The 24776-nt window shown below is 39.5% G+C and overlaps 1 protein-coding gene across 1 annotated transcript in view; it reads left to right on the forward strand.

Moving 5' to 3' along the window:
- The window catches only part of PGAP1 (post-GPI attachment to proteins inositol deacylase 1), a 2682422-nt gene that overhangs the window by 2312939 nt on the left and 344707 nt on the right, over nucleotides 1-24776 (forward strand). The window contains exon 22 of the mRNA XM_044060619.1: nucleotides 11394-11444. Within this exon, the coding sequence (XP_043916554.1) occupies nucleotides 11394-11444 (51 nt within the window). The remainder of the gene's footprint in view (nucleotides 1-11393; nucleotides 11445-24776) is intronic.

Here is a 24776-nt window from a genome sequence, read left to right on the forward strand (position 1 = left end):
CTCCTTTTTTTGAATAGTCTGCTTGGAATTCTCTGTGTGATATCACATTATACTGCTATTACTGTGTGTGTGTGATTTAGCCTGCTTTTATTAAAGCTTGTGTGAATAATTACTTTTGTGTAATTTAACCTGCTTTTATTTTAGGCTTGTGTGCATAATTACTGTTATAGTTTTTTGTGTTGACAGTAATTTATTGACATTACTATGGTTGATCAAGATTAGCACACTAAGTCTGGCTTCAAAAAGTGCCCAAAGTGTGGCCAAAAGATGTCTGTTACAGACAGCCACGTTAATTGTGTTTACTGTCTAGCAGCTCTGCATTTGCAAGACAGTTGTTCTATTTGTCATTCCTTCTCCTCAAGGGTCCTGCAGGAAAGAAAGAGGAAACTCTTCGATAGAGGATTGTTGAAGCCATTGTTTCAGGAAGCTTTGAGTGACCAAGATGGATCCAGCAAGTCCACAAAATCTTCCAAGACATCGGACTCAAAAAAATCGAAAAGGTCTTCGACTTAGGCTCCACTGCCATCGGAGCAGATAGTCTTTACCTTTCGGAGCTGGTCCCCAGTCTTGGAACCGGTGTTCGAAGCACCAAACAGTCCACTTCTCCAGTCGATACCATCTTCGGTATGCTCCTCTCGATCATCTCTCAGCCTGTCGGATCTGGATGTTGATCATGTGGTGCAGAAGTTGTTATTGGCACCAGCCTTAGCAAAAATGTTATAGTCTTCGACCCAAATGGCTTCAGAGCCAAAGACCCTTGCGCCGACTCTAATTATTCCTCCTCCGAGCCATGCTGGTCCTTCGGAGCCGGAGGAAGCAGAGCTGATGTTAGTGGAACCCTCGGAGCTAACACCTGCTCCAGTGTCTTCGGCTCCGTGCACTCTGATGTCCTCGGTGCTGATCAAGGACTCTAGGAGCTGACACTCTCTGGTCGGGTCTGCGGAGGATAGTCTGACTGACTTGTCAGTTCTGACTTTGCCTCTTGGGGCCTCTGCTTGGATGAGCTTGGCTCCTACCTCAGGCTCAGAGCCCACTGTCTTGGTGCCGGAGGTGTCAATGGTTTCTTCGGATCCGTTGGCTGCCTCGCATCGGAGCAGAGGTGCGTTCGATGCCATGAGGAGAGTCATGTCTCCTACGACATCCTCGACCTCAGGCCTACCTTCCTCCTCCCCTAAAGTGCCTGTGTCTGTTTCCGCCTCGCATGTCCTGACCAAGCGTAGAGAGCAAGAGCCTCAGGAAGCCCCATTGGGTGGCCCCTGCTCTTCCGAGACCTTACTAGAGACGCCCACTGATGAGGTTCCCAGGAAGAGATTGTGTAAGAAGAAACATCTAGACTCCCCACAGGAGTCTCTGACATAAGATACTGACTTAGATGTGTCAGAAGGGTCCCCACAGTCCCCCTCTGAGGATATCTCATTCGCTGAGATACTTGAGATCCTTAGGCAGTGGAGTGACATTCATTTCTGCTTCCCTCGACAAAACATTTTTAACAATGTCTGAGATTTTCTCGTCTATTCATCCACCTAACAGAGACTCCAGGATTATGGATGGATATGGGAAGTGCATGTTTATTTCAGTGACCTTTGCTCTCCGTTCACTGAACTATCTAACCCATTTTACTAGGTTGCAAAGAGATCTCCTTAAGGAGTTAGGAGATGCTCTTCAGGGTACAGTAGCTGCAGGAGCTTCCAACAAAGTTGCGGCCCAGCTTGCTACCTCAATTCTATTGTCATCTCATCATGTGCCTCATCTCGTATGCAGCTGATGGAATGGGTAGGGCAGTGGGTACAGGAGTTGCTCTTAGAAGACATTCCTGGATGCGCTTGTGTTCCTTCGCGGAGCCCTTCAAGTCATCCTTTGTGAACACTCACTTTGATGCTCGTCCCTTTTCGGGCCTAAAGTGAAGGAAACCTTAACCAGGTGTAAACAGGATGGAAAGACTCTGTTTGCCGTCGGAGTCCGTTTTTCCACCCCTACCCGACCCTACCCTAAAGGTCAAAGGGGAGGAAAAATGTGGTTCCAAAAAGCCCACGGAGCCTTTCAGGACACACGTGGTGAACCCCCCTCCAGTAGCATAGGAGGGGGCAATAATGGAAGACTCTACCCTCGTGGCAGAGGGGGTCCACAACACCAGGGTGACAGAGATCACTTCTCTTGGAAGCCCTACCAGCAGTCCTGAGAGGAGGCCCGACTGTCCTGCTCTGGAGCCAGTCGGGGGGCGCTTGTCTTTGTACCCAGATGCCTGGCTCAAAATAACAAAAGACAGTTGGGTACAAAGTATCATTTCCACAGGATACTTCATTCCATTCGCCACACCCCCTCCAATCATAAGAAAAATTCCGGATGTTCTACCCAGTTACAGGGAACAAGCAACAGTAGAGGTCCAAACGTTGCTAAGAAAAAGAGTCATCCAACCAGTCCCAGCAGACCAGACAGGATCTGGAACTTACTCAAGATGCTTTTTGATTCCAAAGAAGGCGGGGGACTGGAGACCCATATTGGACCTCAGCAGACTGAACCAATATGTAATGAAAGAGAAGTTTCAGATGGTCAACTTCAGTCTATACTTCCCTTCTTAGGAAAAGACAGTTGGATGTGCTTGATAGATCTCAAGGATGCGTACTACCACATAAAAATGCCCAGACCATCCAGGGATCACCTGCGCTTCTGGCTGGGAGCCAATCACTATCAGTTTTGAGCCCTACCCTTTGGTCTCACTAACAGCCCCCAGAGTGTTCACCAAATGCATGGCAGTGGTCACGGCTCACCTGTGGCATCCAGGATTCCAGGTGTTTCCGTACCTAGATGATTGGCTCCTTACCGCCGCCACCAGGCATCAACTCATTCAGGACAGGGAGTCCACTCTGTCACTCTGCAGTCATCTGGGCATTACAATCAACTCAGAAAAATCTGCCTTGTCGCCATCACAGCATATTGTTTTTATCGGGGCAGAGGTGGGCACCACCACCACAGTAAGGCTTCCAAGAGAAGGAGTTCTTCTTCGCAGGCATGTCAGCATTCTGATATCAAGAGACAGAGCACCAGCATCAGAAGTTCTGAAATTATTAGGCATGATGGCGGCAGCAATTCTAGCCATACCACTAGCTCGTATGCACATGCGGATACTTCAATGGCTGTTGTTCACTCAGTGGTCTTACCAAGAGCTCCCCATGACTCACATTATAATGATCACAAATTCTGGCAAAAAGGACCTTCAGTGGTGGTTGACCTCACTTCATGTCACGATAGGATTTGTGCTACCCTCTCCAGCAGCCACAGTGATCACAGATGCTTCCCTGATGGGCGGGACATTTTCAGGAAAACACTGCCCAAGGCACATAGATCAATCAAGAGACACATCTGCATATCAATGTCCTGGAGATTTGAGCAGTACTTTTGGCATTGCAGTACTTTTAGGACTTTCTTCCTCTGGGTACGATTGCGATTCAGACAGACAACATGTCGGTGGTCTGGTATTTGAGCAAACAAGGAGGAACCAAGTCTTACCCCCTTTATCGCGAGGCTCTCCGAGTTTGACAGTGAGCTGTTTCCACCCAGCGCTTTCTGTTGGCAACGCACATCCCGGGGAAATCCAACATGATAGCAGACAAACTGAGCAGGGCAATTTTGTTGCCCCACGAGTGGTCCCACAAGAAAGAAATGGCGGATAGGATATTCCACAGGTGGGGCCAGCCTTGCTGCGACCTTTTTGACACTCACATTAACACAAAATGCAGAAGCTACTTTGCCCTGATTCCCCATCTGGGAGAATCCCCAAGGAACACACTCATACACGATTGGCCTCCGGGTCTCCTGTATGCATTTCCACCAATTCCATTGATACCCAAGGTTCTACAGAAAGCAAAATCCCTGGAAAGGACCATCAATCTAATAGCCCCTCATTGGCCTTGTCAGATTTGGTTCCCCTTCCTTCGACTTCATCTTTTGGAGGATCCTTGGATTCTGGACTCAGTTCCAGTCCTTCTGACGCACTCGTTGTGGGATCTTCATCCCTCTCTGCAGTCCCTGAAGCTGACAGCTTGGCTGCCCCAGTTCCCATCATAGCCAGGTTCTATAACCTCTCTAATGAGACAAAACAGATTATTTTGTCTTCTCATAAATCTTCTACTAAGAAGCTGTATCTTAGCAGGTGGAAACATTTTTCTATATGGGCCTCTAAAAATAATATTGATACTTATCAAGCCCCTATGGCATCCATCTTAGAGTTTTTGACTATGATTTTTAACAAAGGAGCTGCAGCAGCAGCAACAGTTCGAGGTCAATTGGCTGCTATTTTTAATTTTCATCTTGGATTTGAAGGATTAAATATCATGTCTCACAAGTTATCCATAACCTTTCTCAAAGGGACCTTTCATATTAGACCACCTGTGAAATCTCCCTGTTCTCCATGGAATCTAAATTTTATGCTTTCCAGCATAATTCTTCTGCCATTTGAACCAGCTTCATCTTTTGATCTCAAATTGTCTTGGAAGACCATCTTTTTGGTAGCTATTACTTCTGCCTGCAGAGTGTCAGAGCTTCAGGCTTTGCCCATCAAGCCACCCTATTTGATATTCCATGCTGACAGAGTCTCACTTGGAACAAATCCCTCATTCTGGCCCAAAGTTTGCACTGAAACCAATCTCAACCAAGTTATTAATTTACAAAAAAAGATCCAAGTAGCAACAACAATCCAAAAATTCAAACAATTACTACTATGGATGTCACAAACTCGCTGGAAACACGAAATAATGTATAAACTGTTTAATAAATAAGGTTTAGCGCTTTCATCTAGAAAACTAGACTTCATCAGAACATCAAGCAAGTAAAAAAATCCATTTAAATACATGCTTAGTACCAATGATAATCGCGTATTCAGTCACAACCCACTTTCTAATATCATCACTTCCTCTTCAAACATAATACAAAATTAAAATATGTTAATACAATAAAATGAAAATCCCTCCTACACATTAAACATATATCCCAACTATGAACCTATATGTAGTAAAACAGCACATATGTTTTCCACTAATATATAAAACTAAACTTTATGATTAAAAAAAAACATATTTTAAAAAACTTTTTTTTTTTAAATCCAACCTATTCAAACAACCTATATCATAACTTCTAGGACAGGTTTAATAGATATATTATCATTGATTCCTGGCTTGACCGTAGCATGTAAAGTTATTTGCCATTTCACCTCTCTCTTACTTAACAAAGCCTTCAGGTTTCCACCCCTAGGATTGGGATGTAATACCTCCAGTAAGGCAAATCTAAACATATGACATCATGGGCTATCCCTAATATGTCTTTATAGGGCATTGTTGACATCACCCTTTCTAAGTGCATAAAAGTGATCGTATATCCTATCCCTCAGGTGTCGACCAGTTTTTCCTACGTAAAATGGAGGACAATTATCACATAAGGCAAAATAAATAACATTCTTAGTTTGACAATTGCCTTTCATGAAGTATAACCTGTTCTTGTTCTTATTACTGACTTGTACAGTAGGTTCTTCTAAAATGGCAAAACAATAATGACATCTCCCACATTTGATGGTTCCTGTCCTATTATGCTAATTGTATAAATTTCGTGTATATAACTTATTTTTCAAATTCTGTCCTATCTTATTAACAAACTTAGGTTGTTTCCCTACCTGCTCATAAATCATAGAATCACTTTTTAAAATGCTCCAGTTCTGCAAAATGATATTTTTAACTTCAGAAGTGTTGGTATTATAAGGTAAAATGCAAGCCCTGTTAAATTCTTCAACAGTATTGACTTGATTCGTTGATATTTCACTGTCTGTCTCCAGACCCAACAAGGGTTTGTATTTTTTACCCCATTCACTTGTGACGTATGTCACCACATCATCCACCACCTCACTGGAGTATCCTCTATCTTTAAACATAGAACCTATGTATTCCAACTGCCATACCATATCCGTATAATCAGAAGTCATCTGGGCCACCCTAATGCACTGTCCTTTTACTATATTTTTCTTCAAATAATATGGATGACAACTATTGTATTATAAATAAGAATTGCTGAAGGTCTCCTTTCTAAAAATCTGAGATTTGAACCCATGGGAAGTATGAGTAATGAGAGTATCTAAATAAGAGAGCTCCTTTGCACTGGTGTGATACATGAATTGGAGAAATGTGTTGGTGGTGTGCAAATCGACAAAGCTTTGCACTCCTTCAGCATTCCCATCCCAAATAATAAAAACATCATCCAAAAATCGAAAATAACTTTGGATATGTTGCATCCATATACTGTTAAATATAAATTCATTCTCCCAATCTAATAAAACTAGGTTGGCATATATAGGTGCACTGGCTGCACCCATCGCGACTCCTTTATTCTGTTTATAATACTCCCCTTCAAAGTATATGAAATTGTAGTCAAGTACAATGCTCATAAATTCGCTAATGAGTTTAATTTTCTCCCAATCTAACAGGGTGTACTTTCGTATACAATTCACAAACCTGCCTTTTCTGCCAGACTTCCCATTGATAACATTTGTGCAGCAGCCACTTGATCAAAACCTCATACTTTTATCACTCATTATAAAGCTGACAGGGCCTCCTTCTCTTCGACCAACACTGAGTGGTATTTAACAATATATTTTCAACTACTGACAAAAAGTTGGTACAAGTTAAGAACAGGAAGGACAAAAAAACTAAGGCAGGACAATTTGGACTACCAGCAGATGACAATGTACCCCCCACCCCCGAGTAACACAAGAAGAGAAGAGCCAACGGATTATTTTTACGAGAGTGAGGAACAGCAAGAGGAAGACTGACCTTTAGACCTGAACATTCCCAGGAGATCTGAACGTTTAACGAAGAAACAAGGTAGCAGTTCAGGACAGATGACTCACTCTCATCCCAATGGGAGGAAGAGGAACAATCGGGACAGTGGAGGTTCAACCTACAGGAAACAAGCAGACCACCAGTATTAGGAGAATCACTGGTGATAGACACTGCTACTACAAATACAGGTACTGTCAAGGTTTCATCTTATTTTGATTTTTTTTTTTATTTATAGTTTTACTGATCTTGAAATTGGGCCTGGTCACCACCAACTATTTCTTAAGGGGTTTAACTTTATTCCCTCTACAAGGGCCAAGGTGGACGGCACACTTCTAGACTTAGATTTTTACCAGAAAATTAAATTTACAATTGCTATTTGGTGACAGTTCTATTCTCACTCACTACACGTTGAAAAGAAAGAGCGCTATGAATTACATTTTACACCCTGTGGTAAATCTATTTGAGAGGAAATTTGAAAAGGAGATATGTGGTATTATTGTGGGTAGAGTGCAGACATTTTACAACCTCCCTGCACACGAAAGAAAACTACTGCATGAGTTTATGAACAACAAAGAAATATTAGATGTATGAAACCAGCCGGGGGGATAAGTGATTATGTACCACTTGGACTATGTTGGCCGTTTCCTTGGACATTTACAAAATGATGACTTATATTCATTGGTGTCTATTAATGAAATTAACATCACGTATCGCAGTATCAAGGTGGTACTTGATGAGTTGTTGCTTTTCGACAGTATTTCACAGGGCCTGTATGCTTTTAACAGTAGATTTTCCAGTGATTCTTAGGATTTTTGGAATCCCCAAGGTTCACTCAGACCTCTACAACCCCCAACCCTGCATCCTGTTGTTGCAGCAAGAAGCTTGGTTACCGAATCTTTAGCCAAATATGTGGACAATAAGTTAAAACATTTACTTAAGGGCCTTCCCCATATTCTAAAAGATTCATGGGACTTGGTGGACAAACTGAGAAAAGTGACATTGACCCAGGAAAGTATGATGGTTACCTGTGATCATACCTCTCAGCTGTCCCTGATTTTGACTCAAATTTTAACTCTGTCCCTCTTAATCCCTCCTAAAGCTAGTGACTTTTGAAGGAAAGGTGGTGAATTACACTTAATGAATAATGACAATTATTAAGAGTTATAAACTTCTTTTACGTCAGAAAATGTGTATTCATTCATATGCTCTGATTCTGTCAATGTTTCAAGTTAATAACACTAATATTTTAAAAGTGTCCCTGATTTTTCCTGGACTTGTCCCTGATTCTGTTGAAATTTGTCCCCAATTGGTTGAGAGGTCTGCGCTGTGATGTGCAGAGCTTGTTCACGGTAATCCCCCATGAGGTGGAGTTACAATGCTTCAACGAGATTGTTGGTAAATATGGACAGATTTCTGACTTAGAAATATCTATTGTTGGTGACTTTATGGATCTTATTCTTAGTTGTAATTTTTTGATGTTTGAGGGGGAATTTTACAAGCAAAACAGGGGTGTAGCCATGGGGGCAGCCTGTGCCCCTTTATTTGCCAACACCGTGATGTTGTGGTGGGAATTGAACTTTATTTCTTAACCCACTGTATGCATACTGTAATGCATATTATCTATTTTTGGGTGATCTTTTGATTATTTGGGACGGTATAGTTAACCAGTTTATGGTACTTTGAGTCCATGCAAACAAGCACTGATTTTCTGTCTTTTACTTAACTGTCATGACTATCAAAAAATTGCATATTTAGACAGAGTTGTGCAAGGGGACAGGCGGCAAGTTTTCTACCTCTGTATACAGAAAACCTACCCACTGTAATTTTTTCCTGTTTTATACTAGCTGTCATCCCATACACCAAGAAAGAGGCATTGTTAAGAGCCAACCTATTCAGGTTCAGGACTGACCTCTGAGGGCAATATTTGTCTGTCAGAGTTCAACAAAGTTACAAGGATGTTTACCGGGAGGGGTTACCCCAGCAACCTCCTGGAAGCAAGTAAGTCACGAGGTTTGGCTTGGAATACAAACTAAATTTGCAGCAATTATTTTGCATGGACTTGAGGGTGTTAGAGAGTGTAAGGACACTATTCCCCTCAACCTGCTGACTAACATGGTCATACAATACACTCTTGATGTTAAACAAATAGAGAAAATTATTAGAAGAAACTGGTGTATTTTTGAATGTGTTGATGCCACTAAGGCACTGTTTGATAAAAGTGTTGGTTTCACTTATAGAAACAAATCTAACATGAAAATGTTACTCGAAACGTCTGGCAGTAAGACCAAAGGAGTGCCGGTTACTAGAACGTGTGGGTCATGCCACTTTTGCCCTTACATTAACACCATCTAAACTGGTTTCTAAAGGGGAATGTTGGGACAAGTTGATATTACTAATGTTTGTACTTGTAAGACATCTAGAGTTATATACATGACTTCTTGAGAGGCATGTTCTGCCTTCTAGATAGGCAAAACTAAAAATGACTTTTCTAAGCATATTTGTCAGCACTTGTACAGTATTCAGAAAACTGATTGCAAAAGAGCAGTTGCAAGACACACTTTGACCTGTGAGAGATTTTCAAATTTTACCTTTTTTGTATTAGAACAGGCCCAGAGATCTATTTACTGTGGTGACTGGGAAAGTAGGCTTCTGCAGAGAGAAATATGTTGGCAACTGAAACTTGATGCTTCAAACTTTCCAAGACTTAATGCCAGTGTTTCTGTTAATAGTGAACTAAGAAGGAGAACTTCTGTTGTTTAAGCTTTAGATAAACTCCTTTATGGCGTTAATTGAAGTTTGGCTTTCATTGGTTGATGCTGGTTGGGGTGGGGGAGGTTCATTCACTATTTTAACTTGCCTTTTAGTTTGGTTTTCCACAGTTCTGAAGTCTGGTTAAGATGAAAGCGCTAAACTATGGAGAGTTGTAGGTTGTTTATATTAAAGAGTACTTTGGCTTTGGCTGTCTAAGCAGTGATTTTTTTTATTGGATTTTTATGTTCTGGTCCTAGTTTTGGTCTGAGTTTTACTTTAACCCTTTATAAGGATGTTGAAGGTGGTAGCTTTCACTCAAAAGTCTTCCAGAAGGACACATTTTCAAATTCCTACCTGCATTACTTTAGTGAGTACCCTTTCTATCAGAAGAATGGTATTGTAAAGGGTCAGATGATTTGAGCAGCCAGAATAACTTCAGAGCATCATTTTTTTTATTAAGGAAATTGATTTTAAGCATTTGTTTGTGGAAAGGTGTTACCCATTAGATTTGATCAGTCAATTGGCACTTGAAATCATTAATGATTGCAACACAAAATTTTTACCCATTATTGGGGGAGATCTTGTCATTCATCTACTTGACCATAGAATGGATGACCCCCTTAACAAAGCTTTTCCATTCCAAGGATATAGAAACGATGATAAACAAATATTGGGGGTTTTAACTCGCATTCCAGAATTGAAAGAAGTTGCTCCTGAAACCCCAGTTTTTGTACAGAAAAGGGTTAGCAGTTTAAAGGAAATCTTCGAGAACCACCCCACAGATATTAACCCATTAAGAAGTAACAGAAAATTAGTTTTTTTTAAGTGTGGGATTTGTAATCAATGTACATTTGAGTAACACTAATGAAATTTATTTAGAGGCTAGGGATCTAACTATTAGATCTATCAGACATTATGATCCCAATAGAAAAAGGGTTGTCTGTTTAGTTGCATGCACAAGCCTGTATGACTTTTTGTATAAGCAAAACAGAGAGAAGTTTAAGGAAGTGCATCTATGAGCACATGCATGATGTGACACATTTGAACAAAGCTAATGCATTTTATTGACACACTAGAAATTGTCCCTCTAGCAAATTCCGTTTTTTGTGTTGGAATAGGTGCTTAACAGTTTGAGGGGAAGTCCCCTGGCAGACTAGAGTTGAACATAAAGAATTGTGGCATCTCAAACTAGATGCAGGTAGACTCCCATGGTTAAATGACAACATTTCTATTTCTAGTGTGTTAAAGATTCTGGTGGCTAAGCTTTGATGAAATATTATTTTTTAAGAAGCTGTTTATGGTTGGGGACTATTTATGTATCATAATAGTTTTATAATTTTTTTTAACTTATAATGTACTTAATGTTTTAATATTTATGTTTTTATAGTATACATTTTTTTATAAATCTGTATACATTATGTATTTAAGACATTAGGTTCTTATATTAGTGTAATTGCTAACCTTGATTACGTTTCTCCTTTAAAATACATAACTTGGTTTTGATTGGCTAAGGGTTTAATTAGTGGTTATAAAAGAGGCTGTTTATTGTATCAATTTGTTCTGATGACCTCTGTTATCTTTCATATGAAAGTGCTTAACTAATACATTTTATTTTACATTTATTAAAGTTTGCATTTTATTCTTTCTACCGTACTGGTGTGGCTTTGCCTTTTTTTTTTTGTTCCTAGTTTTACAGCAAGTGGTTGTCTTGTGCTGTGTTTGAAACAACTCCTGTATGTCATTATTGATGTTTCCTACCATGCCTTTTGTGGTATCAGCCTTGTGAAAGTAATATTTAATGTGTGTGTTTTTTTTTAACAGGTTGTTGGTCTGCTGACATTAATACGGACTTTGAAAAATGTGCTCAATTTGGTAAGTCTTTTCAGTTTTCTACATTTAATAGTGCTGAACGTTCAGTCTCCATGATAAAGCACAACATGCAGAGCTGCAGTGTCAGAATACAATGGTAAACTAAAGTGTACATTCTCCATATTACTTTATAGTCGTGTCTAGAGTGCTAGTAAATACTCACTAAAAAAGATGTTTATTTGGATCTCAAAATGGCTTTTGAAACTTTGAAATGATAGAAATTAAATGTTTCATTTTAATAGAATGATGAAATGCAATGACAGCATTAGTCTTATCTCACAATCTGATTCTCCATTCTTAGCAGCAGTCTTAAGTCTAGAGGATTTCTTTGGATATTAACTAGTAGTGGCTAATAGCCTTCGACCACTGAAGTTGTAGGTCATTATGACTTTGTGGGTATAGTGATACAGGAAATAATTCCGAAGAAATGTTTAGCTAGTAGACTCAAGAACTGCAGCAGTCCTAGGCAACCAGTTGTTGAGGGTAGAATGACTGATGGTGGACATTGATGCTTTGCATAATATCTTAATTCTGAGCCCAGTCCATAATCAGCGTTCTTGGGGTATTTTATTGAGATGGTCTACCTTTTCACATTTCCATGCAAGAAAATTATTTTGCTAGAGATCTGTTAATAGTACATTATTTTTTCCTGAATGCTCCCTTTATCTGTGTCAAATGGTCATGATAAAATTGACCAGGCCCACTCTACAGGTCTTATAAAGCAAATTAGGATAGTGATTACCTTTGTTTACTATGCAAAGCTGTGATCTTTCTTGTAGGGGGCCCTATGCACTGGATAGAGCATTTGGGGATTTGTTTCCTTCCATTTACCTCTTTTGTGGCCGTTTTAAAATATGAAGTAGCCACATTTATGCAGAGTATAATCTCTGCTTCATGAATTCTGTCCCTGTGCTGTGGTTAAGGGGATGTGCAGTGCATCCATTCCCAGTTATTTCCAGCCATTTACATGGTACAGATCTCCAGCTTGAAAATATCATTTAGAAAGCTAGTGCATGTGATTTCTGGGGGAGACTTGGTTGCCCATTAGGGAAACCACTGTAAAAAATTTCTCCAAAGCCAACTTCACGCTTCTTAAGACAGAAGTGGCAAACTTCACGACACCCATGCAGACGGACAATAGAGGTACGATTGCTGAATCCTACACAAATGCACTTTATAAGCACTTACACGAGTGCATGGATCGTGCTATCCCTAACAGAACCAAGATGCTATCCTCCAAAACAAGGAAGCCAATCTGGTGGTCCCCTGCCATAAACAAACTCTACAACAGAAGAAAGAAACTGTTGCAAAAAAGAGTAAAATCCCATGATTGGAGGAACTCCCTGGTCAGCCTCAGTAAGAAGCTGAGATCCCTCATAAAATCCTCCAAAGCTAGTTACAAACACAAAATCGTCACTGATTCTAAAGACAACCACAAAGCATTCTATAGCTATGTCAAGAATCTCAATGGCAACACTCAGATCTGCTCTGAGTTACAGCACAATGGCACTAAATATACAAAACCAACTGATATTGCCAATATCCTGGCAGATAGGTTCAGAGCTAACTTTATCTCTCTCACCCCCAAAAGGGCCCATCCCTATACTGGAAGAATGCACAGTTCCTGTAGTCACGGCTGCACAGGTAAAAACCACACTCTCCAAAGCCAAGAACATGGCATCCATGGGACCTGACAACATCCCAGGCTGCGTTCTACATGAGCTGCAGAATGAACTGGCACCCCACCTAAGCACCATGTTCAATCCTAGCCTCACCTCAGGCTTTGTGCCCACTGAATGGCGCACAGCGACGGTTATCCCACTCCACAAAGGGGGAGCCACCACGGACCCCGGGAACTACTGCCCATTAGCCAAACGAGCCTGGTCTGCAAGGCCATGGAACTTATCATCATGGAACTTATAAACAAAGACATTGGTAATCTCCAAACTCTAGACCCCACCCATTTCGTGTTTGTAAAAGGCAGATCATGTCTCCTAAACCTGACAGACTTCTTTGAAGCAGTCACCAAAGACGTAGATGAGGGTAAGGTGGTTCACACAGCCTATCTAGATATCGCCAAGGCTTTTGACACCATCCCCCACTCTGGAATTATAGATAAACTCACTAAACTAGGTATAAATCTTTGTCTCAAGATGGGTTGCCAACTGGCTCACTGACAGAACCCACGCTGTGAAAGTAGCAGACTCCAAATCCGACTTCAGATCAGTGACAAGTGGAGTACCACAGGGTTCAGTCCTGGGTCCTCTCCTGTTTGGCATCTACTTTTCTGAAGTACAAGCTAACACAGAAGGTCTTTGGCTGACAAAGTTCACAGATGACTGCAAACTAGGAGCCATAATCGAAACTCCTAACGATATGGACATCCTACAAAAGGGCCTCACTGAGACAGATGCCTGGTGTCAAAGCTATGGCCTCAAGCTCAATGCCAAAAAGTGCATTGTCATCCCCTTTGGTAAAAACTCTGTACCCATGAGCTACCACATAGTTGGTAGTCTACTTAACACAGAAAGTGTGATAAGAGACCTTGGGACACAAGAGGACAGTAGTCTCTACTTTGATAATCACATCGCCACAGTAGTCCGGAAATCCTTCTATGTGGCACACCTCATCACAAAAGGTTTCTCATGCAGGAAAAAAAGATCATTGTTCCCCTCTACTCGTCACTCATTAGACCCATTATAGAGTACAATGCCCCTTTTGGTATGTACATCACAAGACATCTACAATAACTGGAAAGGCCGCAGAAATACCTCACAAAGAGGATTACTGGCCTCTAACAGATGCCCTACGCAGACCGTCTCAAAAAACTGCTGCTTTACTCCATCGCATATCGCCTACTCAGAGACTATCTCTGCCTAACATACAAAGCTATGTCAAACCCAGAGCTGTTGGACATGCTCCACTCAAAGAAATCCCAATCCCTCTGAGCTACATGCTCTAGGGACCTTAGCCTTGTCACCACAATAAACAGAACATGCTGGAGGGATAGATGCCTGTCCCAGAGACTTCCCATGCTGTGGAACAAACTACCTATCTCTATCAAACAAAGCTCCTCATTAGCACTCTTCAAGAAAAATCTTGATGATTGGGTGGGAAATAGGAAATTCACCGTGGGGATCACCTCTGGGGCTCTGCTCGACAGTGGCACAGGAAAATAATTTTCTTGGGTTGCGAAAGCCAGTGTACCTTTTTGGCTAGGCTTATATTCACCCTAGGGCCAATAGCCTAGTAGTTACCTATGAACCTATGATTACTGTCATCAAATCTTAACCCTAGACCACCAGAGATGCTACCTTTTTGCAACCCACTTTTAGTGGAGATACAAGCAAAAGAGGTTTTCACCACTGATTTTTGCATGGAAGTGATAGAAGTCCAGCAGAGGGTCCAAATACAGGGCTGATCTAGAGATACTAGGTAGGTAGGTGCTGAGGGCAAGAAACCTGGAACTGAGGAGTAGTATTTGCATGCCTGACTCCTTCAAAGTCATTTTCTTTATTTACTGTCTCCCAAGAAAAGGACGCATAAAGTTCACCTAGGGCAGACAAGCAGGATTGGCTGGGTTTTACTAAAGAATTATATAACACATTTAGTCTTTACACATCGAGGTTCCCTTAGTTTACAATATGAAAGATTTTCCTCTCTCAAATTATAATTCTCATTCTGAGGGACAGGAATCAAATCTGTTTCTGAAGATCCTGTTCCACTGAATGGGGAATCTGACTCTGAAGAAAGTTTTTATTCAGATTCTTCACCCAAAGAGTTGTCTTTTTCTGATGTAATTGTCCGAATGAAAGCATTATTTCATGTGGGAGAGGGATATCAGAGCAGAATCCTTGCAAAAATATGATTTGCTATAGTTGTTTTTTCCCCAGCTTGCAGCCGTTCCTTCTGTTTTACCAGCATTAGTGGATGCTTCCCTTGCAGCCAGCAGTTTGCCTGAGAGTCAGCCACCTGTCCCAGAACAGACTGATAAATTATATGTCTCCTCATTCCTACAAATTTCTTTTTTTTAAACTCTAGAACTAACCCTGCAGTGATTTCTCTGACAAAGCCATCTTCTGCCAAACTCCTCCTGACAGCTAATCCTTTTTCTTTTGACAAGATGGGAATGCATTTGATAAGCTTGGGAATCTTCTTCAACCTTAGCCTAAAAAATAGTGAGTTGTCAGGCTCACATCTAAGTTTTTGTACCCTTCCTTTAACGAAATGAGGTTAATTGCTGACCTTCCTTCTTCAGAGATTAACATCTCTAAATTTTGTTATATTTTTTGTGTCTCAGTTAACCAAACACGCTATTTTGACACAACTAATGCTCTGGTAATTGTCAATGGGTCATTGTTACAATTTGCCTGGTTACATTCTCAGAATTTACCAGAGGATGTCAAGGCTGAGCTTCTGAATGCTCCCCTGGCTAAAAACGTATTATTTGTCCCTTCCTCTGCTGAGGCCCGCAACATATTTGTTGAAAGGGGAAAGTTAATTCAGGGGGTTATCCAAAAATTTTGACCCTCCATGCTAACGTATAATAGAAATTTTCCTTCCTTTTCAGTTCCTTTTATAGGAAACAGAATAAACAATCCCAGCAAGGCACAGCAAACAGAATTTCAGAAATTAATGACAGTAGGTTCAAAAAAAAAAAGAGAGTAGGGTCCTCCCAAAACCAAGGGCGGTGTGAAAGAGTAGAGCAACATATGCCTTATCATGTTCTTCCCCCTCTAACTGACTAAGTGGAAAAGATTTTGTAGTTGATGTCAAAGTAAGAAGTAGGATCCATTTAAGACCTAGACACTTATGGCTTTTCACTTTTTAATTTCTCCAAGTCTTTAGGGTTTCTAGGGGTGGACCCCATTCCTAAGTCAAAGTACGAAGATTAAAGTTCATGAAATTAGTATTGTTTCAGTCTTTGATGTTAGCCGAAAGTGCTCTTCTCAGCACCCGCAATGTGCCCAGTAATAACTCCGCCTTCAATTCATATGAAGTTACATGTATTGGTAACATATCCAGGTATGATTGTAAATTCCTGTTGCCCCTGCTACCACTGGAACTGTCCTGAGTATCCTTCTTCCACATAGTCCTTGTTTCCGACTGCAAATGATGACATTTTATGACTTTGTGTGTCTCTGTACGCAGGACACTGTAGTCACTGGGTGTAGCAATTTCAATGATCAGTGCTACTTTTGTCTTCTTTTCATGGACTACTATATCTGGTTTTCTCGCATCTGTCTTTTGAACTATTGGTAATGAGTGAACCCATGTGATGTAGACTTCATCATTTTCTGTGATGTTTTGTGGCTCATGTATCCAGTGTTTTTCAGCCATTTCAGTATTGTAATGTTTGCACAATCCACAGTGCAACAGTCTTGCCACATTATTATGCCTTTTAGTATATCGTCCTTCTGCCATTAGTATGTCACAACCAGCAATAAGGTGTGTGACTGTTTCCAGTTCTGTTTTACAAAACCTACATTTTGTCTCTTTCTCCCACATGTTCAATGGACTTTGTAAACTAACGTGTACGTAGCCCACTGTCTTGAGCCACCAATATTAACCTTTCATCTTTTGGTTTGAATTTGCCTCTCCTTAACCATTCCTGCATTCAGTCCTGAGCAGCATGAGGTTCTTCCTGAAGTTTTCTATACTTGCAACTATATTTATGCATTTTCCACATTTCCTGCCTTCTCATCTGATCCTTCACCTTATACTCTTTCTTTTGTTTTTTGGCATATTCAGTTGCTGCCTGATTTTTATCTACTTCTGGTTTAATTTCCATTCCCGCTTGATGCCGATATGCTTCTGCTAGGCTAAGCAGGGAAGTCATCTTAGATTTATTCTCCTCATGTTTCAAAACTTTCACTGTATTTGGGTCTTGTGAAGTCAGCAGATATGTGTGCAGTCCCACAACTGCAGATCTATACATGTAATCAATTTCAAGGAGGCCCATGCCTCCTTCAGAACATGGGATATATATAGTCTTGGTATGCACTGATTTTTATAAATCATTTGATGAGCATGAAGCATCCTTGTTTTCCTGTCTAACCTGTTCAACATGTTTTGTGGCCAGTTAATCACTACAGAACTGTAAGTTAGGACAAGAAGAGCAACTTTGGTTTGTAGCTTGAATTTTGTTCCTAGATGTCAACACTGTTTTTAGTATTAATTTAAGCCTTCTAAAATATTCCTCACTGAGTTTTATTCGCATTTGTTCATGTTTTATTGTTGATTATTCATTAATTCTCAAATATTTATACACTCCCTCTTGCTTCTAGTTCTTTTTATATCACATTCCTATCCAAAACTGATGTGTTCTTGGTGCTGCAGCTTTCCTGCTTTAAAGGTTGCTTTTGCACATTTATCAAGACCAAATTACATTCTTATATCATCTGAAAAAGTTTTGACTGCTGGCAGTTGTACTTTCAGTTCCTTATCTGATGAGCTATATAGTTTTAAATCATCGACAAAGACAAGATGAGAAGTCTTTACACTTTTTTTACTTTCTGGGAGCCAAATTATAGCCATGACCTAATCTGTTAAGCAGACAGCTTAATGGGCTAAGACAAGACAGAAGAGCAGTGGGGACAGGGAGTCACCCTGGAATATCCCCCCTTTGAATTTTTATACCTGGAATATTAATTTGTCCTATATTATGGCTTAATTGCAAAGTGATTTGTGACTGTTTCATGGTCGCTGTAATGTAATCGATCAGAGTAGGGTGTATCGTATACATTTTTAAGCACTTTTTTTTATCCATGAATGTGGAATACTGTCAAATGCATTTTTGTAGTCAATCCATTCCATACTTAGATTCTTCCCCTTTTTACAGTTCTCCACTGTAACATTATTTAACAACAAATGATCTTTTGTTCCATATGACTTTCTTTTATTACCTTTTTGTTTTATTGCCATGATTGAATTTTCTTCTAAATGACTGTAGACTCTGTCAATATCAATTCCTGTGTATAGTGTATGCATCATCGGAAGGCAAGTTATTGGTCTATAATTATTAGGGTAACTTGCAGGTTCACTCTTAAGTAGGAACATTGCTTTTCCTGTTAACCAGGTTGATGTCTGTTCGGGTTGTACATATAAGTAGTTCTTACTCATGGCTAAAAATTCATGCAAAGGTGTTAATACTTTTAACCAGAAGTTAAGTAATGCATCTGAGCCTGGGGTCTTCCACTTAAAGGCTTTTCTTAACTTTGTTTCAATATCTATGGCTGATTCTTCATCCCATTTCGTATCCTGTACCTTTAAACTTCTTATTCTTTCTTTTACTTCTATCCATTTAGCATCTTGGTTATGTTCCACAGAATCTTCATAAATACTTTTCCAAAATGTATCTATTTTTTCTTTTTTTTGGTGGTGTTTCAATTCCTTTTACCTTGTTTGCCCGTTCTGTATAAAACTTTTTTGGATCATCAATAGATTGCTTATTTTGTACTTTTCCTTCATATTTATCTATGTATCTTTTAAGTTTTTCTGCCTGTGCTGATATTTTTAATTTATTATTTGCGATAGTGCATGACAAATCCTGATCCTTTATAATACTCTGCATTGCTTTTATCATGTGTATCTTTGAGTGTTTTGTACTTCTGGCTTTTCCAGTGTTTCTTATCTGATGGTCTGATAAAAGTGCTCATTACCTTGAATAAACTGGGCAACTTAAAGCTCAAAGAAGGTTTGCTTTGTATTTTTATTACTTGATTTTGAAAATGTTTACATTCTACTCTGGTTAGCTGTTTGTCTGGAAAATACCTGCAGGAATACAACAGTGGATCATTTGAATAGAGTATTTTCCTTTTCTTTTTACTTATTGGTCCCAGGGATAACCAGCCACTGCACCAGGTTTGTAGAACTAATAAGGGAACCTTCTCCACAATAAGTAGCCTACTTTTTTATTTAGTTGTGCTTACCAGTAACAAAATTCATTTTTTATCAAGAGTATGGAGTTTTCAAGAAAATGAGCTACACCTTTGCTTTTAAAATTTGGCTTCACATTTCTTTCTTACATTCTTGCAAGGATTTCTGGCGATACAGTATTCTTTCTGTGTGTCAGGATGTCAGAGTCATTAATATGTTAGTAATTCTTCAGGAGATTATTTTCGGTTGCAAATGTTTGAGGTTAGCAATTAGCCATGGAGTGAGATAACCACTGACTCCAGTAGTTTTACTAGGGCTATATTTTCCTGTAATGGAAGAAGAATGTTTAGTAAGGCAAGCAGGGGTGCAATGGGACCATTGTTGTGTAACGGAGAAGTGTGGGGTGGTTAGTATGCAGTGCATACAGCTGTTGTAATATTCTGAGATTGTCCAGTCACATATTAACTAAGTTGTATCTAAGCTGGTAAGGTCTGGGTAAACTGCAGACAGAGACTAGTCACATTACAAGTCGTGTACCTAATGCTTCTGGATGGCTTTTAGATAGTGTCAAGTTGAAATGAGGGCTAATTATTTTTATATCGGTAACTAGAAGCTATGCAGTTTACTGTTAGTAGGCAGCAGTTTTATTACAGAATGCTGCTGTTTGACATTTCTTCTGTTCCCACAGTATTTACCAAGATGTTAGTCTAATAGCTAAAACCTTGCATCAGTCATACCTCCTTTTAAATGTTCTTACTTGAATCTTCTATTTCCCTTTTTGGTTTTGGCCATAGCCTGGGTTCTTCCCATTACTGCAGTTAGTGGGAGTCACCATCATCTAGAATGTATCTCATATTCAGTTGTAGTTCTGGACTTGTAATAGAGCCAAGGGTTCTTAAATTATGTAGCAGGGCACAGAATTTCAAGGCAACTGTTCAGATAGATATTTATTTATTTATTGACCTGAAAATTTCACTGGGTCAGACACCCATTTTTAGTGGAGAAAAGTTCCACAACATTCAATTATTCCACAAACGGTACAAAGATGATACAAAAATTTATACAGATTAATACAAAAATATATATACATTAAAATGGTATAAAGACATTGATATGATGTGAATTTATGAAGCAAAGTGAATTAACATACAATGGAGATACAGAGAAAAATACTTTTCCATTCAGAGAATATAGTTATAAATACAATATTCAGAGGGAAGAGTAAGTATGACAGAGGATTGAGAAGAAGGATAAGAGTAGCTGGATATGTGATATTATGGAGGTTTGCCCTGTAATTCACAGGTGCAGGAGGAAAGTTAGTGTAACAGAGGTTAGAAGAGCAGGATATGAGTAGCTGGATGTGTGGAATTATGGAGGTTTGCACTGTATTTCACAGGTGCAGGAGGAATTGTTTGTATAGTGGGCTTTTAGTGCAGTTTTAAAGGCAGTTAGGGAGTCTAATTGATTAATGTGGGAAGGAAGGGCATTCCATAGTTTGGCAATTGTATATGAATATAGGTATTGTCCAGGTCTTTTGTTGTGTTTAGTTGTATTTAGAAGTTGCTTATTTGTAGACCAGAGGCTTCTGGCAGGGATGCAAGTGTGTAAGATTGTTTTGAGTGCAGGGCAGTTATTGGCTTTTAATATTAGCTTGTGGGCGAGAGTTAATTGAGAGTAATAGAGATAGTGCTGGAATTCAAGCCATGACAAGTTTGAAATAGCTTTGCAGTGGTGTGAGCGGTTGGTCATGTTGGAGGCAAATTCTACTACCGTATAGTAACAGGATTGTGAAAATGGGACTTCCATAGAGGAGTGATGGAATAAGTAGAGTGCTTGCTAGTTTTATTTTTGTTTGATTAATTAAATAGAGTTTATGTCGGTATAGTTTGCCAAGCTTGAAGTGTTTTTTTTTTATTGCATTGAGAATGTGTTGCTCAAAAGTGAGTTTGTCATCAACAGTGATTCCTAGAAGTTTTGAGGTTTTCACCTGTTCATTTTCTGTATTATGTGAAAAAAAATTGAATTCTGCAGTTGGAGGTTTTGCTGAAAATAGTAACAGTTTAGTTTTTTGGGGGGGTTCAACATTAATTGAGTGTTATTTAGCCAGGTTTCAATAGATGTGAATGCATCTTGTGTAACTTTTTGGAGGTTGGAAAAATTGTTGGAGGATGAGATGATAGTTGAATCGTTGGCGTACTGGATCAGTGTGCTTTGTTGGGAGGCTTTATTAAGGTCATTAATGAATATGTTAAAAAGTAGGGGCCCCAAAATGGATTCTTGTGGGACTCTTTTATTACTGACTAGATATTCTGATTGTTGGTTTTGCCATTTTAACAGATTGTTGTCTAGTATTTAGATAGGTAGAGAAACAAGTGTGATGCCCCTGCACTTGCCAAGTAATCAAGGAGCCTCAGTCCTCACAAGTGAGGCATGTGCACATTGGAAGGATAACAAGTACACACACAGTAAAGTATAATTTCAATTAAGAGCACACAGAGATCACATTCAGTCTAGGGCTGGTTTCTGCCTCTTTCTCCAGATCTCCAATAAGACTCCTCACTGGCACAGCTATAGAGTTGAGTCCTTATCCAGGGTTCCAAGCCAAGTCCTCCTAGCACTCTCTCTGTACAACCAGTACTTCGTGTCCCTGCCCAAGGAGCTAACACACACACACATACTTTGAGATTTGGTTTATACACAGACACACACCTGGGAAAGGCTGGCACAGGTTTACTAGCTGTACCCCTTTCTGCCCAGGTCATAACGTAGTTAGCACTGCCACCAGAACCCCTTATCACCTACTTTATGGCCTTTTCCAAAGGGTGACCAATCTTACTGTGTAATGTTACTATTATCCAAATGGTAAGTGTGACCAAGGCCAATGCTGTTGGAGTAGCCCATTCAGTGTCACCAAATACATATGCAAATACTCCAAGAGCTTAAATATCTCTAAACAAACCACCCACAATTAATAGGTTTAAATATATTTCATAATAAATAAAAGAACAAGACAATACTCAATAACTCAGTACAGTCACAGCAGAGTTCAGAATCACAGGAAATATTTTAAAACAACATTGCAGGACAGTCTCCAGTACATACAGAAAACATCTAAACTAATCCTACTATATTCCTATCTCTAAGAGAAATACTATACCTAAATCTTACTTACAGAGCAAGGCAAATACATATGAGAAGTGCTGAAGATGGATGTTTTCAGGTCCAAAGACAAATACTGAATGCCCAGACATTCTCTAACACATTACTGCTGGGTCAACTGGATGACATCAATATTTGTCACTTGTCTTCAGCTCCCAGGCTACCAGTTACCAACAGAATTTAACATTTCTCTGTGAAAAATGCTTATCTCTCAGAAGTTTTCCTAGAACTGAAAGTCGTAAAACAATAGAAAGAACTTCTAGCTGAAGACATCCTGTCTTCTTGCTGAGATAAACACAATTGTAAAACTCTTCATTTATTTTCTGAGTTTACAAGTTAACTCTGTATGTTCCAACTTCTACTATGAGAACACACATTTGCACAAGCATATAGTTTATACACAGTTCTGCACTATTCCAGCAGGGTACACTGTGGCTACATTCTTGAAGCTCAGTACATAACATACAGTAACAGTTCAATACACACTTCTGCACCAGTAGTTTAATATCCACATAACATATAGTTTTCTTACATTTGTAAGACAAGCATACGGATCATATTAATATTCACAAATGACATGGAATTATTTACAAAATTCCAGCTCGCTGGGCTGGCAGCCTCACATCAAGTTTGTACATTTAGAGATCATCCTAATTTTTTTAATCATTGTAATAACTTTTGGTATGATACTGTTTCAAAAGCCTTTGATAGGTCTAATGGGAGTACTGAAGTTCATAGGCCTGCATCAAGAGCGTTATTCACAGTATCAGTGAAGTAGAGTACAGCTGTGATTGTGCTATGTTCAGGATGGAATCCTTATTGGGTGGGAGCTAGGAGGAGTTTGTTACTTGGATTTGTATCCATTTTTCTAAGATTTTTGATAGTGGGAAGAGTATGGAGATTGGCTGGTAATTAGAGATCTTGTGTAGTGCCACCTTTGTGTACAGGAATTATTATAGACTTTTTCCACAGTTGTGGGACATATTCAGAGATGCACGATTAATAAGAGCACTTACAGGGTAAGCTATTGCTTTGGCTGCAAGTTTTAGGTATTCAGGTGGTAACTTAGCAGAGCATGAGCAAGGTTTTAGTTTGGTTAATTTAAGAATTAGAGATGTGAGTACAGGTTGAAATAAAAAGGAGGGAGTTGATGGGGTATTGTCAGAGGTAACTATAGCAAATGTAGAGGTAGCTATGAGGTCCATTTGTGTGGTGTGTTGGGTGTCAGGGTTGTTTTTTGTAGATGAATCCTTGACTAGTTTTTGTATGGTATCAGTGAAGTGGATGTTAAACATTTCTGCAGTCTGGTTGGGGTCTTTGTCGGGAGAGGGTGAAGGATTTTGAATGGTTCCTGGGTTAAGCAGGGAAGATACAGATTTCCAGAATTTTTATAGATGTGTGGAAAAATATATTTTCTTATCAGCTGTAACCATTTTTTTTTTTTTGCTTTATTGCAAAGTTGTTTATAATTTTGTTCATTTGCTTGAGTTCTTCATTTTTGCCATTTTTTCCAGGTTCTGACTCTAGAGAGGAGGTGTTGATTAGTTTGTTTTGTTAGCCAGTGGGCATTAAGTTTAGTTTGTTTGGTGCGAATAGGAGCTAGGCTATTTAAAGTATTTAGAAAGACTTTTTTGAAATAATCTACATCATCATCCAAGGGCAGAGTTTTTATTAGGGTCCAGTTTTGAGTTTGTAGGATATTGATGAATATGTTTTGATCAAAGTTGGCAAAGTTCCCTAGAAGTTCTCTATGATTGAGATATGGGGATCTGTATATGGTTATATGGCTGAAGACAGGATGGTGGTCACTTAAGGTGTTTGGGAGGGTGCCAGTGTTGGAGTAGTAGTGGGGGTGAGGCACTAGAATTCAATCTAATATAGATTCTGCTTGGGTATTTATAGCCCGAGTAGGAGTTCTAATAAGCTGTGTGAAACTATGTAAGTTAATACTGGAAACAGGTGTTTTGGAAGATAAGTTTTCCCAATTAATAGTTGTGTCACCTAGAATAATAGTTTCTTGAGATATATTTTAGTTTGTCCACCATAGGAAATCTTCCAAACGGGGGACGTTTCAACCTGGAGGAATGTAAATAACAGCAATACAGAGTTGTTTGTTAGGATTTAGGTGAAGGGATGTGATTAGGATCTCAGTGTTATTGAAGGTAGGGACAGGTTTTGGATGGATTCTTATTGTTAAGGATTCTTGATAAATTAAGGCTACACCACCACCCTTTCTGTGAAGTCTGTCATTACGAATAATGTATCCAGGAGGGTGGATTTCATTGTCAGATATATGTG

The sequence above is a fragment of the Protopterus annectens genome, chromosome 2.part0, assembly GCF_019279795.1.
Source record: "Protopterus annectens isolate FY-2018-M chromosome 2.part0, PAN1.0, whole genome shotgun sequence".
Lineage (NCBI taxonomy): Eukaryota > Metazoa > Chordata > Ceratodontiformes > Protopteridae > Protopterus > Protopterus annectens.